Source organism: Rutidosis leptorrhynchoides, chromosome 6, assembly GCF_046630445.1.
Source record: "Rutidosis leptorrhynchoides isolate AG116_Rl617_1_P2 chromosome 6, CSIRO_AGI_Rlap_v1, whole genome shotgun sequence".
NCBI lineage: Eukaryota > Viridiplantae > Streptophyta > Magnoliopsida > Asterales > Asteraceae > Rutidosis > Rutidosis leptorrhynchoides.
In genome coordinates this window covers 291,065,579-291,085,621 of record NC_092338.1, presented here as the reverse complement: position 1 = coordinate 291,085,621, position 20,043 = coordinate 291,065,579, and the positions used below count along the sequence as shown (strand labels likewise).

General features: G+C 41.4%; 1 protein-coding gene across 1 annotated transcript; it reads left to right on the top strand.

The window, feature by feature from the left end:
- The first annotated feature begins 1,191 nt into the window (after positions 1 to 1,191).
- Positions 1,192 to 19,473, top strand: LOC139851618 (beta-amylase 1, chloroplastic-like). Its single transcript, XM_071840713.1, has 4 exons — positions 1,192 to 1,829; positions 16,429 to 16,639; positions 18,272 to 18,382; positions 18,467 to 19,473. Exons 1-4 carry the CDS (start codon positions 1,225 to 1,227, stop codon positions 19,256 to 19,258), a joined length of 1,719 nt encoding a protein of 572 aa, XP_071696814.1. The 5' UTR covers positions 1,192 to 1,224; the 3' UTR covers positions 19,259 to 19,473.
- The last annotated feature ends 570 nt before the right edge of the window (positions 19,474 to 20,043 follow it).

Sequence of the window (20,043 nt, the reverse complement as noted above, 5' to 3'; positions counted from 1 at the left end):
CTTGTGGTTCAAAACAACGTTTACAAATACACCTATGATTTCACCAACGTTTTTCGTTGACAGTTTTCTATATGTTCCTCAGGTTCTTGATTGGCTACTTGATACATGCTTCCGCACACTTTGATTTCTTGCTTGGAGTCAAGCATACATGCATACGCTATTGATAGCATTCGTGATTTTCAACTTATATTATGTCGCAAATTATTTCATTATACTTTATAACTTTTGTAAACCTAAACTTGTTGTCGAACCGTTTGGTAAACTTAAAACTTTGCAAGTCCTACACGTTTCAAATGAATGCAACACAATTTTGGTCAAACGAGTCTCATTTAGGGACTATGACCACGTAATGGGACCTAAGTTGACGGCGCCGTCAATTACGATTTTAGCGGGTCGTCACACAGACCACCAACCGCTGAACCACATCACAACTTTCAGCCCTTATAGTTTATTTGAGATGTTGGGCATTTCGATCAATTGCTCTTTATTCTAATGGGGAGTGATATGTACACAATCTCAAATTTTTCATACACAACCAAATTAATTTTTTAGACCATTTTACCCTTCCTAAAAATGTGTGATATGGAGTAAGTTTAAGTAAGAAAGAGTAAAATGGTCTAAAAAATTGATTTGGTTGTGTATGAAAAATTTGAGATCGTGTACATATCACTTCCGTATTCTAATTAATTGTCATTTGTTTTTTTAACCAGACAATCAACATTTCGTGACCACTCATTAAGCAATCAAGTGGGTCACAAGGTTATCGATATAAAGTACATCATCCTCGATACTTCACGCGTAACATTATCTCACCGTCCAATTGCACATAACTCCAAACACCATCACAACCGTTGCCTCCGGCGTGGCTCATACTATCCCACGTGTTTTGACATTACACGTGTCACTTACTTAACGGCTTATTAAAGATTTTCTTTTTGATTATTTCCCTTTTCTCTTTTTCTTTTTGTTTTTTATAGCTTAAAAAAAAAAATCAAATTGTGCATCTTCACGTTATCCTTGTTGAATGACTTGAATCTCCAAGTCCTACTTTTGTATATCCATCTGTATCTATATATACATTCAACTTCCTCCCCTCCAAATTTTCATCTAATCTCATATAAAATTCTCTCTATTATAAATTCTTAATTAAAAGTATAATAAATTATTATTCCTTCAATTATAAGCATCTGTTATTACAATTCGAGGTTAAATTTGTGTTATTAAATGGCGATGAGTTTAAATCAAATCGGAGGTTTATCCGGCACTCCACTTGTATCGGACTCCGGTCACACAGCCGGAGAAGAGCCAACAACAGCCGCAGTGAGTGCTTCCGCCGTGTGGAGATCACCGCCGGCGAACATCCGTGTGTCCGTACAGAAACAGGCTACGGATATGGACAGGCTATCGCCGTCTCCGCCGATGAGTCCGGTGAGAGGCGGAATGAGAGTGGATCTGTCGGTTGCGTGTCAGGATTTAATGACTGAAGAAGAGGTGGTGGTGAGAGAGCATAGAAAGGGCGGTGGTGGTGACGTAAGTGTTGATAAAAAGGGAGTTCCGGTTTATGTGATGATGCCGTTAGATAGTGTGACGATGAGTAACGGAGTGAATAGACGGAAGGCAATGAAGGCGAGTTTACAGGCGTTAAAGAGTGCAGGTGTTGAAGGGATAATGATGGATGTGTGGTGGGGATTAGTTGAAAGAGAGAGAGCTGGTGAGTATAATTGGGGTGGTTATGCAGAGCTGTTGGAAATGGCTAAGAAACATGGGCTCAAGGTTCAGGCAGTCATGTCTTTCCATCAATGTGGTGGAAACGTGGGCGATTCTTGCACGTAAGTTCATTTCCGCTCATTTCATTTCAATTAACTTCCATTTTAGCCTTTTAGGTTGAATAAATAAAACATTACTTACTAATTAAGTACTAAACACAGTCTTATCGTAAGAGACTGCCAAAAGTATAAACGTATGTATCAATAAGGAAAATGAGTGGTTGAGTGTGTTGCTAGATTAACCCAAGATGTATATTGTTATCAGAGATTAATGTATCTGTTTTACTGCTATTAACATCCAATAGTTTAATGCAAGATATACCTGTAAAATACTCCAACCAATTAAAGCTAGAAAAGTACTCCGTCTTCTCTCATGTTCCTATTGATGAATTCTTGAAGCAACATAGGCCATTAACTTCTGGGTGAGTGGGTGACCCATATTCAAATTTTGCAATTTTGATTTTTTTAATTATTTAAAATATTATTACCTTCATCCATTTTCACTCATTTCCTAATATTTCATATGGCTACTATACTATGATCATGGAATTTCAAATAGTTGCCGTTAAAAGTATTAATACAAAGATAAGTTAATAAAAATGGTACCTGCATTCAGTCACCACTTTGAAATCTAAATTATTACTATGTTTAACGTCTTTCAGAGTAATTGGCAAAGAGAAAGTTAAACTGCTGTACCAAACGTCAGAATAGTGTTTCATTAGGTTTAAAATATTGCAAAAAAGCAATATATATTCACAAAACAATCAATTGGTTTTCAGAACTAAGTACTTTAGATGAATAGTTGTTTAGCCAGACCAGGTCACTTAGGAGTATTTGAAAGACGACGACAACAATCTCAATCGCCTATTCGTAACTGCAACTTCAGGAGGGGGAAAAAAAAAGAAAAAAAAGATATAATAGAAGTAATGAAAAGGTTTGTAAGGTAAATCAGTGATTACACCATTGAAGAAGCATCATCTCCTACATGGATTTTCTTCAAACGATTGCATTGCATCTCTGAACCAAGTACATTTTCATTGTAAAGATTCATTTATATCCAACACCAAGATGAATAAGGACCTAGGGAATATTTCTAATGGCACTCCTTGTATATTCAAGAGTTCTTTTGAATTGATGATGTTAGTACTACTATTTAGTTATCTCCTTTATCAGTTATGCAACAACAAGTAAATTAGAATCTTAAGTTTTAGTTAATCTCATAATTAAGTGAATTGAATAAATTATAATAACAGTAATTGAAAGTTTCCAGCCTACAATCTAGAAGCTCACCGTAGATGTTCAAAGTAGCCTTCTTTGAACACCATGTAGAAGATGCAAAGATGAACACGATGACGGCCGCCCACCATCTCCGTTCACACGACACCTTCCTCGTTCACACCATTCCACCGCCACCAAAGTTTTAGTATAAATAGAGGTGCAAACCTCAGTTGTAAATCATCCCAAATCACTCAGAGAAGTGTAATCACAACCTTGAGAGTGTGTGTGAGTTTGAGAGTTTTTTTTTGTAAGAGTTTTGTAATACTCTGTAAATCTATTCTTGTGAGTAATAGAGTTGTTTTCCTCTCAAATTTGTATCTCCCAACGTCCAGACGATCCTCTCTGCCTAACAAGTGGTATCAGAGCTTGGTTAGAGACGTTGGTCGAGTTTTGGGTTTTCTGAAGTTTTCTCAAAATTCAATTTTGAGTGTACCATTGGATTCGTCTCGTCGAACCGAGTCCAACGCAAAAACGGCGACTTAAACGGAGTTATAACGAGCCCAGAAAACGCGGTCAAAGTTTGGTCAACTCGCCGGAGAAGACGACTGGTGCCGGAATTTTCGCCGGAGAAGGCGATCACTGCAGCAGTCATGTAGCAATTCACTGTAGCAGCTGGCGGCACTGTAGCACGTTCCTGTAGCAGTACTGTAGCAAGTTCCTGTAGCAGTACTGTAGCAAGTTCCTGTAGCAGTTCTGAAATTTTACAATTTGGTCCCTGAAATTTTCAGAATTTCATTTTTAGTCCCTTAAGTTTATAAAAATTATAATTTTGCCCCGTAGGTGGAATTTAAGCCGCGAAGTGTCTATTCCACCATTTTCAACCGTTCCGGACGTAACGGTGATCTCTGTTTTCTACAATTCAACCCCGTTTGTGTTGAAAAATTATTTGTAAGGTGATAATGTCCACAGAAGAGTCAACATCATCTTCCGGAGCTATGATTATGCTCACAGCCACAAACTACACGTTGTGGAAACCTCGGATGGAAGATCTCCTCAGCTGTAAGGATTTGTTCGATCCTATTGAATTGAAGGGTATAAACCCTGATTCTGCCAAAGAGAGAGTGGAAGAAATCAAACCGAAAAACTATTGGTCAGATCCGTCAATGGATTGATCATAGTGTCTTCCACCATGTTGCACAAGAGACAGACGCATATGTCCTCTGGAAAAAGTTGGAGGACATGTACCAGGCCAAGACTGCTCGGAATAAAGCCCTGCTGATGAGGCGTTTAGTCAACATGAAGCTCAAAAGTGGAACTTCAGTTGCCGAGCATACCAGTGAGTTCCAGAGCTTGGTCAACCAGTTATCGTCTGTAGAGATGCCTCTTGTCGATGAAGTTCAGGCGCTACTGTTACTTAGTTCCCTTCCCGATAGTTGGGAAACGCTGGTAGTAACACTCAGCAACTCAGCCCCGAATGGCAAACTTACCATGTCAATGGTCAGAGATGCCCTATTCAGTGAAGAGGCAAGGAGAAAGGACATGGGCACAGATCAGACTCATGTCTTTGTCACCGAGAATCGGGGGAGACAACGTGTAACAACCCAACCCGTTAACCATCCGAAAACGTGCCAAAAAAAAAAAAATTCTGGAACAGTTGATCTGGACGGCGTCCAGTTGTAAAGGACAGGACGGCGTCCAGCCATATGGGACGGCGTCCAAATGCACTAAAACGTTCTGATCAGTTTTTCAAACACACGCGGGCGAAAACCCGCTTCCCGACGCTTTTAAATGAAAACACTTTCACAATATATTACAATAAGTTAAACTAAGAGTTTTTCACAATAAAAACCGAGTTTTACGACACCGGGCCCACATCGACCCAAAATACCACAAGTGACTATTTCGACCCATTAGTTTATACAAAACATAGACCGGGCATGGGATTGGGGACACGCTACCCAATCCTAATCAAATCCAAAAGCAAGTCTTCTAAAGCAACTACGCAAGTCCACTAGTCCCCGCGCTTACCCGAGCCACCGCATCCACTCAATCTATAAAAAAATGTAAACAACGAGAGGGTAAGCTAACGCTTAGTGAGTGAGAATATACTACATACATATATATGCATAAAATGAAATGCGCATCGCTAACACACAAATACGAGTCACATACCGTAATCCAAGCATAACTAAGCAATGTTATACCTAACGTACCACCAAGTCAAACCGCAAGATTAGTTACAACAATATAAGTAAATACGCGTACATAAATGGGTAACCAAACTACAAGGTTAACCCCTTAACCTCAATCATACGAACATTGGCCGAACAACCCGAGCCTTAGTGAATTCGCACAACCCGAAATTCACTCCTCCACCAATTCAACAACCGAGGTTGGCCGTACCACCCGAGCCTTAATGAATTCGCACAAACCGAAATTCATTACCTCATCAATAAGATGACCGCACAACTCGAGTCATCATGAATCCGCACTACCCGAGATTCACTTCTCAATACCAAAACCCACGGTCACGGGATTATAAAATCCACCACATCGGGGTCATCCACATCACAACAATATCAACCCTTCGCCATTGGGGTTATAACATCCAAATCACAACCACGTGTGATAACGTGCACACAAAACGTGCATCACGCCAAAGGTGATCAACCAAAACGCACAACCGTGCCAATTGGACTCATACAAAAGCCCATCAAGTCCACCTATATGTGAAGTGAGCTCTATAGCCGAGAATCACTTCACCCGACCCGCACCCATCCTACACATACATAGGCACATAGGATATTAACACTCACCTTGTCGCCTTGATGAATGCTTCCAAATAAAACGCCACGCGCCAATGGAAAGTACCTATTCCATTATCACAAATACAACACCACCATTATGGTTGACTTACAAACCAACCCAATTTACCCTTAGTGCAATTTCGACCCAAATGCACTTCCAAGCACAAACCGCGCCATAACTAACCAATAGTCACTAACACGAGTGAAAATGGTCCTAACACACCAATTAAACCCGAACACAAGTGTTAAACACGTGTCATACCCATTTTGACACCAAAACCCTAATTTTGACCCATTTCAAAATTAGTTAACCAAACTCACCCAAAAAGGGTTCCATCACTTCCATAATCACTAATCCAAGTGATTAAACTCCAAATCAAAGCCTAATCAAGGCCAAATCGTCAACCGACCCAAAACCCGCCAAGTGACAAGAATAACAAGTCACTATAAACCCATTTCATCATCTAAAAGGGTTTTACAACAAACTAGCTCAAAACCCTAAATTGAATATCACATCTAAACAATGAAATTCGGAGTTTGAGCTTACCAATACCACCACAACGTAGCTAGGAGCGAGATGAACAACTTTAGAACCCGAGCTTCAGCGAGAATCCGACTCCTTCTTCTCCAAATCAACCTCTCTCTCTCTAAAACCCTTGCTCTCTCACTAAAAATGGTTGAGAGTGTTTTGTTGGTGAAGATAGGGTTGAATGAGCTCAACCTTTGCCCATTTGTGGCTTAAAACCGGCCGCCATGTGAAAAGACCAACATACCCCTCTAAAAATCTTGAAATCCCACAGCTGGCCCGACAGACACATGGGACGGCGTCCCAATTCTTGGACGGCGTCCCGTCCTTCTTTGTTGGACGGCGTCCCGAAGGTTTGGACGGCGTCCCGAATAACTAAAATGTCAGAAACAGAAATAGGGTCTTACAACTCTCCCCCACTTAAACACGATCGCGTCCTCGTGATCTGCAACACGTAACCGAACAGACCTCACTCAACGGTCCACGAACATAGCCCCAATCCGACTTTCCTAAGCAATCCTTCCCAGTGAATCGCCTTTAACAACTAAATCGTCGCCCGCGATTTATCAAATTCACTAATCCGAGCACTAAAGCCATGCTCATTCCCTAACATCGGGAAAACTCAACCAAATCTCGAACCGAGATATCAATCCCCTAGCGTATCCTTACCGAGTACAATGCTAAAAGTAACCAAGTCAACCTAAGGTCAACAACACGAAACGATGGAGACCGAACCAAACGAATCCTTACGGATAACACCAATCACTAAACATCCCTTGTAGTGCGCAATACGACCCATACGCAACTACCGTAACATCATAACAAACGGTTAAAACCGATAGCGCCCAAAACGACTATGGCAATGCTAATCCAAAGGTGTACCAAAATCGACAATTCGTCACACCTGTAACAACATGTGAGCGAAGCACGGCTATCACATCACTAATCCTACAACATGGTTCTCACGACCCCACCATCGGTGTATAAATCAACCGATAGTTCACACAACATGGTCCTTACGACCCCACCATTGGTGCATAAAACAACCAATAGATCAAACCACACGGTCCTCACGACCCCACCATCGGTGTATAAAACAACCGATAGATCACAACTCAACATGGCCGAAACAACCCGAGCCTAAACACATATGGAGGAATGGAGGATGGTCGAAACAACCCGAACCTTAGTGAATTTGCACAACCCGAAATTCACCAACCCAATCCATACATCTCACAACGAAATGACCGCACAACCCGAGTCATCGTGAATACGCGCAACCCGATATTCACTACCACCGCCACATAGTATAACCGAGGATGGCCGTACAACCCGAGCCTTAGTGAATCCGAACTACCCGACATTCACTACCTCAAACTATGAGTCCAACCAACAGGGGCAATCGTACAACCCGAAATATTGTGAATACGAACAACCCGATATTCACGTCCCACAACACAACTCAGGAATGGTACTCGCATTTTCCACCGGTACTCGCATTTCCCGATAATGTTACACCATACCGACATAACACTACTCCCTTGATGAAGTCAGCGGACCCCGATGGTCATGCTCCACCAATCTCAACACCGGATGAAGTCAGCGGACCCCGAAGGTCATGCTTCACCGATATCACACCTCACTCATGATGAAGTCAGTGGACCCCGAAGGTCATGCTTCACCAATCGCACTCTCCCATGATGAAGTCAGCGGACTCCGAAAGTCATGCTTCATCAATCAACGCCCTTTTGGCCTCGAACGACGAGTAGCGTAACATCGCGCTCTGCTACGCCATAGTGAATCCTAACGGATACCACTAACCATTCACACACTCGAGCAAGAACCACCTATATCAAACATAGGCACAAGACAATAATTCTCTAGAAGAGAATCCGACACACCTCCCTTAACCGAAGGATTTCACCTTGCTCACCAAACACGTCCATTATCTCTCAACGAGATTTACCACATTACCACCTCGGTGATAATTCAAATCCAAACCATAAGTACAATTTATCCGAAATTGTACTCTACCACAAACCGACCAAATTTACGGATCTACCAAAAGCATCATCCGAAATCTCACACTAAACTTCCTCGGGCGGAAGTGCAACTCCCCCACTTGAAACTACGTTCCAATGTACAATGCTACCAAAGGTAGACTTTACCAACAATTGGGTTCACACGACCCATCACCATTCCTTGCTCCAACCTTGAGCATACGAAGGATTTTAACCTATCCTTAAACACTTCAAACAAAAAGTGTACCACAAATTACACTACACTCTCGCAATCATCTGATTGCTATAGCTTGTCAACTTCACCTAGTCACTCATGTACTTAAGGGTTTCATCTCGGTACCCTAAGTACAATGTAACCACAACACAATCGGAGTCGAACACCACGCTAGTAGGTATGAAAGAGGCACCTAATTTCGCGTCACGTAGACTCCTTTACCAACATACATCGAGATTCAAAACACTCGATCTCAAGGGTTCCAACCACCCGACGAACCTCACGGTTCACCAATCTCAACACAAAAGCGTACACGCGCTTATCAACCGAACACCAAAACCCATTTCCATGGTTTGGTAGAAACATTTCCCAAATACTAAGGAATGCTTGGTTACACCAAGTCTTACGCCCTTCGTCCAAAAATCAATCATTACCATAGGGTACTTCCATTAGGAACGTCACCCTTAACAATAACGTGCACAACACAATGCAATAACAAAACCGAACTTAAACGCCACATAAATAAATATTCAAATGACATATTTATTAAAATGAAACGTACCTCAACGTCTCCTTGCGGCATTCGCCGCCAACTCGGGACAATCCGGCTTGCGATGCCCCTCCTTATGACAATAGTAGCACATCCCGTCATCACTTCTCGGCATTGTGCACTCCCACAACTTGTGGCCCCTAATACCACAATTGAAACATCTAGGTGCACGAGAATCCACCGTGCCTTTTCCCACATTACCCGTACTCGCACTTGCACCCTTATTTTTCTTACCCGGGGCGCCGTACGAATCAACCCTTCTCTTACTTGAAGGTTCACACATCTTTGATCGCGTATACGACTCGAAACCTCTAGCCAAGTTGAATAATTCCGCAAACGATTTCGCTTGTCCTCGACTAATTTTACTTTTCAAGTCATCATTCATGGTCCGATAGAAATCCCCCATTAACAAACGATCATTCCCCAAATACTCCGGGCAAAAACGAGCCTTCGCCATAAAGGTCGTCTTGAGAGTATTCAAATCCATAGATCCTTGTCGCAAATTTCGCAACTCATTACGCAATTCCCACAAATCGGCCGAAGTCCGGAACTCCTCGAAGAATTCCTCCTTAAACTCGTTCCACGATAAGGCCATAAACGTTTCGCCACCGACAAGATCGATCTTACCATCCAACCAATCCCTTGCCCTGCCCCGCAACAGACTAGTAGCGAGTCTCGTCTTTTTCTCGGGAGGGCAATCAATAGTACGAAAACACCCTTCGACATCCGAAATCCAAGTTGTGCTTACCAAAGGATCCGGTTTCCTGTCATACATCGGGGGGTTTAGTCCTCATGAAGTTCTTAAGACAACGCTCCATTTCACTACTACCCCGAAATTCGAAATACTTCCTATCCATTTCTTCTCGAAACGCACTCATTTGCTCCGCAACGGCGGCCGCAACTCTAGAGTTAAACTCCTCGTCATTCGTCTCGATCTCGTTTCGCGTCGTCATTCTAAAGAATGCAAAACGATTAGTCCACGAACGTATAAAACAACACGCATAACACCGCCCCATCTTGCTCAACACTCGTCGTACATCACTTGTTAGACACGATTTGCACCCGTAATAAGGTTTGCAAGTCCTTATTACGCACACACGTCGTCTCAACTCGTTAGTACAACGACCGCCTCGCTCGATGATATAAACAAACACAACAAAAATTCTACGCGATATAAACACACGCGAGAATTATTATCACAACACAATAACATATTAATAATGTCCGCATTACTAATATAAACGTTAGTTCACCTACAAACAAGGCACTAACTATAGCCCATTCCGACCCGTAATCCTACAAGTCCCGCAGCAAATTAAGCACACACAAAAGTCTAAGTCTAGGCACCTATCTCAAGTTACCTAAATCCCTTAGACCATGCTCTGATACCACTTGTAACAACCCAACCCGTTAACCATCCGAAAACGTGCCACAAAAAAAAAAATTCTGGAACAGTTAATCTGGACGGCGTCCAGTTGTAAAGGACAGGACGGCGTCCAGCCATATGGGACGGCGTCCAAATGTACTAAAACGTTCTGATCAGTTTTTCAAACACACGCGGGCGAAAACCCGCTTCCCGACACTTTTAAATGAAAACACTTTCACAATATATTACAATAAGTTAAACTAAGAGTTTTTCACAATAAAAACCGAGTTTTACGACACCGGGCCCACATCGACCCAAAATACCACAAGTGACTATTTCGACCCATTAGTTTATACAAAACATAGACCGAGCATGGGATTGGGGACACGCTACCCAATCCTAATCAAATTCAAAAGCAAGTCTTCTAAAGCAACTACGCAAGTCCACTAGTCCCCGTGCTTACCCGAGCCACCGCATCCACTCAATCTATAAAAAAATGTAAACAACGAGAGGGTAAGCTAACGCTTAGTGAGTGAGAATATACTACATACATATATATGCATAAAATGAAATGCGCATCGCTAACACACAAATACGAGTCACATACCGTAATCCAAGCATAACTAAGCAATGTTATACCTAACGTACCACCAAGTCAAACCGCAAGATTAGTTACAACAATATAAGTAAATACGCGTACATAAATGGGTAACCAAACTACAAGGTTAACCCCTTAACCTCAATCATACGAACTCGAAATTCACTCCACCAATTCAACAACCGAGGTTGGCCGTACCACCCGAGCCTTAATGAATTCGCACAACCCGAAATTCATTACCTCATCAATATGATGACCGCACAACTCGAGTCATCATGAATCCGCACTACCCGAGATTCACTTCTCAATACCAAAACCCACGGTCACGGGATTATAAAATCCACCATATCGGGGTCATCCACATCACAACAATATCAACCCTTCGCCATTGGGGTTATAACATCCAAATCACAACCACGTGTGATAACGTGCACACAAAACGTGCATCACGCCAAAGGTGATCAACCAAAACGCACAACCGTGCCAATTGGACTCATACAAAAGCCCATCAAGTCCACCTATATGTGAAGTGAGCTCTATAGCCGAGAATCACTTCACCCGACCCGCACCCATCCTACACATACATAGGCACATAGGATATTAACACTCACCTTGTCGCCTTGATGAATGCTTCCAAATAAACCGCCACGCGCCAATGGAAAGTACCTATTCCATTATCACAAATACAACACCACCATTATGGTTGACTTACAAACCAACCCAATTTACCCTTAGTGCAATTCGACCCAAATGCACTTCCAAGCACAAACCGCGCCATAACTAACCAATAGTCACTAACACGAGTGAAAATGGTCCTAACACACCAATTAAACCCGAACACAAGTGTTAAACACGTGTCATACCCATTTTGACACCAAAACCCTAATTTTGACCCATTTCAAAATTAGTTAACCAAACTCACCCAAAAAGGGTTCCATCACTTCCATAATCACTAATCCAAGTGATTAAACTCCAAATCAAAGCCTAATCAAGGCCAAATCGTCAACCGACCCAAAACCCGCCAAGTGACAAGAATAACAAGTCACTATAAACCCATTTCATCATCTAAAAGGGTTTTACAACAAACTAGCTCAAAACCCTAAATTGAATATCACATCTAAACAATGAAATTCGGAGTTTGAGCTTACCAATACCACCACAACGTAGCTAGGAGCGAGATGAACAACTTTAGAAAAATGGTTGAGAGTGTTTTGTTGGTGAAGATAGGGTTGAATGAGCTCAACCTTTGCCCATTTGTGGCTTGAAACCGGCCGCCATGTGAAAAGACCAACATACCCCTCTAAAAATCTTGAAATCCCACAGCTGGCCCGACATACACATGGGACGGCGTCCCAATTCTTGGACGGCGTCCCAATTCTTGGACGGCGTCCCGTCCTTCTTTGCTGGACGGCGTCCCGAATAACTAAAATGTCAGAAACAGAAATAGGGTCTTACACAACGAATGAGTAGCAAAATTAAATGGAGAGGCAGAAGTAAGAGCAGGGGCAGGTGGGCAGGTCAGCTGATGGCAGAAAACCAACATATAAATGCCATCATTGTGGATTAGAGGGACATATGAAAAAAACTGCTATAGATTGAAAGAGGAACAAGGTCAAAGCAGTTCACAGCCGAAGAATAAGGGTGGAGAAACATTAGTTGCTATCACAGGTGATGTAGCTTACTGTTCAACCCATGATGAGACATGCCTTCACGTCTCACGAGAAGATACGGAATGGGTGATAGATACTGCAGCTTCCTACCACGTGACTCCATACAAGGAATACTTCACAACATACAAAGCTGGAGACTTTGGAGCTGTGAAGATGGAAAATTCCAGTTCCGCTAAGATTGTCGGAATTGGTGATGTCAAGATAAAGACAAGTTCCGGGAGCACAATCACTTTGAAGGATGTCCGCCATGTGCCAGATCTTCGGCTGAATTTACTCTCCGGAGTAGCTCTCGATAAACAGGGCTATGATAGTCATTTCAGTAGAGGCACATGGAAGTTGTCAAGAGGCGCTATGATAGTCGCTCGAGGACACATTTGTGGCACACTGTACAAGACTCATGTGAAGATCTGCACAGACAGCATTAATGTTGCAGAAAAGGAGGCTTCACAAAATTTATGGCACCGGAGACTCGGTCACATGAGTGAGAAAGGGTTGTCTACTCTAATAATGAAGGAGCTTATCAAGGTAGACAAGGACGCTGCACTAGATCATTGCAATCATTGTCTGTTTGGTAAGCAGCATAGAGTCTCGTTTAATTCCTCTTCAACGAGAAAATCAGAGTTACTCAGTCTGGTACACTCTGATGTTTGCGGTCCCTTATAGGTTGAATCAATTGGCGGCAATCGATACTTTCTGACGTTTATCGATGATACTTCTCGAAAGGTGTGGGTATATTTCTTGCGGACGAAGGACCAGGTGTTCGATTACTTCAAACAGTTCCATGTCATGGTAGAACGTAAGACAGGAAAGAAGTTAAAGTGTCTTCGATCCGACAAGGCGGTGAATACTCTTCCAGGCAGTTCGATGCCTATTGCAGATCATATGGCATCCGACATGAGAAGACAGTTCCACGTACCCCTCAACACAATGGTATAACAGAAAGAATGAACCGACCAATCATGGAACGTGTTCGGAGCATGCTCAGTATGGCTAAGCTGCCAAAGCCATTCTGGGGAGAAGCAGTCAGAGCCGCATGTTACTTGATCAACCGATCTCCATCAGTACCACTGAATTTTGAAGTTCCGGAGAAACTTTGGTCTGGAAAGGATCCATCATACTCTCACTTAAGAGTATTTGGATGTTTGGCGTACGCACATATATTCAAGGAGCTCAGGCAGAAGCTAGATGCAAGGACCACTCCATGCATATTCACAGGCTATGGAGATGAAGAATTTGGATACAGATTATGGGATCCAAAGGAGAAAAAGGTGATCAGAAGTAGGGACGTGGTGTTCCATGAAAGCCAGACAATAGAAGATATTGAAAAGCCCACAATATCTCAGAAGTCAAATGTTGCTGCTCAGGTGCCAGAGGCAACAACGGAATCATTCATGAGAAATGAATTTTCAGTGCAGGAAGAAATGCCAGAAGTAGAAGATAATGAGGAAAATGACGGTGCTGAGCAGGGGGAGCCACAACCCCATCTGTCAGACGTTCCAGGACCATCACAAGGCGAAGATGATGGTGGATCTCCTCAGTATATTCCAGAAGTTCGTAGATCTGAACGAGGTCGGATTTCATCGAGTAGATATTCGGAATCCGAGTACCTTCTACTTACTGAAGATTGAGAACCAGAGAGTTTTCATGAAGCAGTAACTCATAAGGATAAAGAAAAATGGTTGCTCGCAATGCAGGATGAGATGGATTCTCTGCATAAAAATCAAACTTATGAGATTGTAGAACTTCCACGCGGGAAGGAGGCACTGAAAAACAAATGGGTGTTCAAGCTGAAAAAGGATGGTAGTGGAAAAGTGGTGAAATACAAAGCACGGCTTGTAGTCAAAGGATTCCAACAGAATAAAGGGATTGGTTTTGACGAGATATTTTCACCAGTAGTCAAGATGACTTCAATTAGAGTCATACTTGGATTAGTCGCAAGTATGAACTTGGAGCTTGAACAGATGGATGTAAAGACAGCTTTTCTTCATGGAGATTTACATGAAGAAATTTACATGGAGCAGCCGGAAGGTTTTGAGGTTTCAGGAGATAAACTCGTATGCAAGCTGAAGAAAAGTTTGTATGGTTTGAAGCAGTCACCTAGGCAGTGGTACAAGAAGTTTGACTCGTGCATGGTGAGTCAAGGGTACAAGAAAACTGCAGCAGATGAGTGTGTCTACATTCAGAAGTTTTCTGAAGGAGATTTCGTTGCTCTTCTACTATATGTAGACGATATTTTGATCGTAGGAAAAGACACAACGAAGATCAACCATCTGAAGAAGGAACTCTCGAAGTCTTTTGACATGAAAGACTTACGACAAGCTCAACAAATTTTGGGAATGCATATAACTCGAGACAGAAAGAATAAAAGGTTATGGCTATCTCAGGAGAAGTATATTGAACGAGTGCTTTCACGTTTCAATATGAACAATGCCAAACCTGTTAGCATTCCATTAGCCAACCATTTCAAGTTAAGCAAGAGTTCTTGTCCCTCATCCAAGGAAGAGATCGGGGAGATGTCTTCAGTACCATATTCTTCAGCAGTTGGAAGTTTGATGTATGCGATGGTGTGTACAAGGCCCGTGAGTCGTTTTCTCTCCAACCCCGGGAAAGAGCATTGGAATGTGGTAAAATGGATTCTCAGATATCTTAAAGGTACAAAGAATCTATGTCTTTGTTACGGGGGAGCTGATCCAATCTTGGAAGGCTATACAGATGCGGATATGGCCGGAGATCCTGATAGTAGGAAATCTACTTCAGGATTCATTTACACTTTTGCAGGAGGAGCTGTTTCATGGCAGTCAAGACTACAAAAGTGTGTTGCATTATCCACAACTGAAGCAGAGTATATTGCTGCCGCAGAAGCTGGAAAAGAAATGTTGTGGTTAAAGCGTTATCTTCAAGAATTTGGAATCAAGCAAAAGGAGTACAAGGTATATTGTGACAGTCAGAGTGCTCTAGATTTGAGCAAGAACTCCATGTACCATTCCCGTACAAAACATATTGATATTTGCTATCATTGTATACGCGAGGTAATTGATCGACAACTGTTGAGACTAGTGAAGATCCATACAAAGGAGAATCCTGCGGATATGTTAACAAAGGTGGTGACTCGAGAGAAGTTGGAGTTATGCAGAGACATAACTGGAATGTTCGTGGATTCGGCTGGAGGGGGAGAATTGAAAGTTTCCAGCCTACAATCTAGAAGCTCACCTTCTAGATGTTCAAAGTAGCCTTCTTTGAACACCATGTAGAAGATGCAAAGATGAACACGATGACGGCCGCCCACCATCTCCGTTCACACGACACCTTCCTCGTTCACACCATTCCACCGCCACCAAAGTTTTAGTATAAATAGAGGTGCAAACGTCAGTTGTAAATCATCCCAAATCACTCAGAGAAGTGTAATCACAAAACACTTCCTTGAGAGAGTGTGTGAGTTTGAGAGTTTTTTTTTTGTAAGAGTTTTGTAATACTCTGTAAATCTATTCTTATGAGTAATAGAGTTGTTTTCCTCTCAAATTTGTATCCCCCAACGTCCAGACGATCCTCCCTTCCTACTAACAAGAGCATTTGAATTGGAAAGGCATCTCATGTGATGATGTGGCTTTTCTAAAATTATGACATGTCAATGCTTAATATCCCCATTTAATATTTGGTATAGATTTTAATAATATGATATGGATGCAATACAGGATACCGCTGCCAAAGTGGGTGTTGGAAGAGATTAACAATAACCCAGATCTTGCATACACTGATCAATGGGGAAGAAGGAATAATGAGTATCTGTCACTTGGTTGTGACACAATTCCATGCCTCAAAGGCAGGACTCCCATTCAGTGCTACTCTGATTACATGCGTTCCTTCAGAGACAAATTTAGTCATCTTCTTGGTGATACCATTGTGGTACGTTATTATTCTCCGTTTCATATTACAGATGCTACGTGTTTCCATTCAATCAACTGCCCAACTATCACCTTCATTGCTCTGATTGTTCAAACTTGAAACTGATATTTGAAAGAGAGTGCTTCGATCAAATTTATTTTCATATCCAAATTATAATGTATGTAGGTATGTATGTAGGTTTATGTGTGTATGTATGTATGTACGTATGTATGTAAGTACGTATGTAAGTATGTATGTTTGTCTATGTATATACTTTTATGTATGTGTGTGTATGTATGCATGCTTATGTTTTTGTCTATTCACCTATGTATGTGTGTGTATGTATGCTTATGTTTTTGTGTATTCGCCTATGTATGTGTGTTTAGTACTACTATTTAGTTATCTCCTTTATCAGTTATGCAACAAGAAGTAAATTAGAATCTTAAGTTTTAGTTAATCTCATAATTAAGTGAATTGAATAAATTATAATAACAGAGCATTTGAATTGGAAAGGCATCTCATGTGATGATGTGGCTTTTCTAAAATTATGACATGTCAATGCTTAATATCCCCATTTAATATTTGGTATAGATTTTAATAATATGATATGGATGCAATACAGGATACCGCTGCCAAAGTGGGTGTTGGAAGAGATTAACAATAACCCAGATCTTGCATACACTGATCAATGGGGAAGAAGGAATAATGAGTATCTGTCACTTGGTTGTGACACAATTCCATGCCTCAAAGGCAGGACTCCCATTCAGTGCTACTCTGATTACATGCGTTCCTTCAGAGACAAATTTAGTCATCTTCTTGGTGATACCATTGTGGTACGTTATTATTCTCCGTTTCATATTACAGATGCTACGTGTTTCCATTCAATCAACTGCCCAACTATCACCTTCATTGCTCTGATTGTTCAAACTTGAAACTGATATTTGAAAGAGAGTGCTGCGATCAAATTTATTTTCATATCCAAATTATAATGTATGTAGGTATGTATATAGGTTTATGTGTGTGTGTATGTATGTATGTATGTATGTATGTATGTATGTATGTATGTATGTACTTACGTATGTAAGTATGTATGTTTGTCTATGTATATACTTTTATGTATGTGTGTGTGTGTATGTATGCATGCTTATGTTTTTGTCTATTCACCTATGTATGTGTGTGTATGTATGCTTATGTTTTTGTGTATTCGCCTATGTATGTGTGTTTAGGTATGTATGTAGGATTATGTGTGTGTGTGTGTTGTGTGTATGTTTATATAGTTTTATATATGCTTATTGTTTCACTTAGTGTAGCCTCACATGCTTTTTTCTTGTGGTCCGTATAGCACACCCATGTACGTATCAATTCTTAATTTTTACTATTGGCCGGAGGTCCCCATGGAAGTAATCTCTCTATCCTGGAATAAAGAGAGGGATGACTTTCTTTTCCTGTGAGTGGAGAATTCTTTCTCTACATGTGGGTAAAGAAACGACTTCTCTTCTATTCTAGAGTAGACGAAAGATTGTCTACAGTTTACCTCCCCTTACCCCGTGAGCGCGGGATTGGGTAACGTTGTTGTTGTACTCAAATTTGAAAGCTTTATTACAGTCGTTTTGGTTATTATGTTAATTTTGGCATGTCTTGACTTTTTTGTAGGAAATTCAAGTTGGAATGGGTCCCGCTGGAGAGCTACGCTACCCGTCTTACCCGGAGAAAGATGGAGTCTGGAAATTTCCCGGGATTGGAGCTTTTCAATGTTATGACAAGGTATAGGTCAGATCACTTTGGGTTTGTTATAAAGTATAGCTTCATGATTCTTTTTAGACGGTAAATAAATGTTCATATTTGCAGTATATGCTTGCTAGTTTGAAAGCTGCATCTGAGAACTATGGTAAACCAGAATGGGGAAGCACGGGCCCCACTGATGCCGGTGAGTACAACAATTGGCCTGAAGACACCAGTTTCTTCAAGAAAGAAAACGGTGGCTGGAACAGCGAGTATGGAGATTTCTTCCTGACCTGGTATTCGCAAATGTTGTTGGATCACGGAGAAATGATACTCTCATCCGCCACCTCTACTTTTGAAAACCAAGGTGTCAAGATTTCAGTTAAGGTTGCAGGTATCCACTGGCATTACGGGACCCGCTCCCATGCCCCCGAGCTCACCGCAGGCTATTACAACACCCGTTTCCGAGACGGGTACCTTCCGATCGCCAGAATGCTGGGTCGTCACGGTGCGGTTTTCAACTTCACGTGTATCGAAATGCGTGATCACGAGCAGCCTCAGGATGCTCAGTGCGCACCTGAAAAGTTGGTGCAGCAGGTGACATCAGCGACACAGGAAGCACAGGTGGCACTTGCGGGAGAGAATGCTTTACCAAGATACGATGATTATGCGCACGAGCAGATTTTGAAGGCAGCTTCGTTAAGTGAGAACGATGAGATGTGTGCGTTTACGTATCTGAGGATGAACCCGGAGTTGTTTCAGGCTGATAACTGGAGGAAGTTTGTGGCGTTTGTTAAGAAGATGAAGGAAGGGAAAGATGTAGACAAGTGTTGGGAGCAAGTGGAAAGGGAGGCTGAACATTTTGTGCATGTAACGGAGCCGTTGGTGCAGGAAGCTGCTGTTGCTCTTATGCATTAAATTAAACAGTATTAGTATATAGATTTGGTCTCTACACTATACTCTGGTATTTTAGGTAGGGTAATAGTGGTAGAGCAGTTGTGATTAGCAGGGTTCAACTGTAATAACCGGTGGGCTTTTTATTATATTCTTGTTTATTATACTGATACTGATATATATACTCTGTGTAAAATGAGTTTGTTATATGGCAAGCAAGCAGCCAAGCATATTAAGTATTTGTATCATCTAAAATTTGTTGATAAATAAAAGATGATGCTCATGAGTAATCATAGAATCAATTTGGGTATAAATAAACCTAATCATGGGTCTTTTTACATTTCTTATCAAAATTATATTTAGATATTTAGATTGCAATTTTGTACAACAGATATTAACTTCATTAAACCAATACTGTGTTGGATTTTTAGCTACTGGAGCTTCACTACTGCCCCATACAAGGCAGGCCAGCTCCCTTATAATCCCCAACAGTCCAACACAGTACATTACGATACCAATAACTAACCATCAAGCTCATACTACATGACAAATAGACGATATACTTCAAATCATGTAGATCTTGTGAAACATGATTGTGAATACACGTGAATTTGTATTAACCATACAAACTCATACTACATGACAATGGACAATTAGACAGTATACATCGAACCAAGTAGATCTTTGTGAAAACATGGAGAACACATAAATTTGTCAATCGAATATAAGCTTAGAGAGAGAAACTGGACTCTAACCTGTGACCCATTATAGAACAGATGTCAATTTGTAATAGTCAAGGGCGTCTTAGA

Excerpts from the sequence above, each read along its gene's own strand:
- LOC139851618 (XM_071840713.1), top strand. The coding sequence starts at position 1,225 with ATGGCGATGAGTTTAAATCAAATCGGAGGTTTATCCGGCACTCCACTT. Across the intron at positions 1,830-16,428 it reads AACGTGGGCGATTCTTGCAC|GATACCGCTGCCAAAGTGGG; the intron begins GTAAGTTCATTT and ends GATGCAATACAG. Across the intron at positions 18,383-18,466 it reads CTTTTCAATGTTATGACAAG|TATATGCTTGCTAGTTTGAA; the intron begins GTATAGGTCAGA and ends TCATATTTGCAG.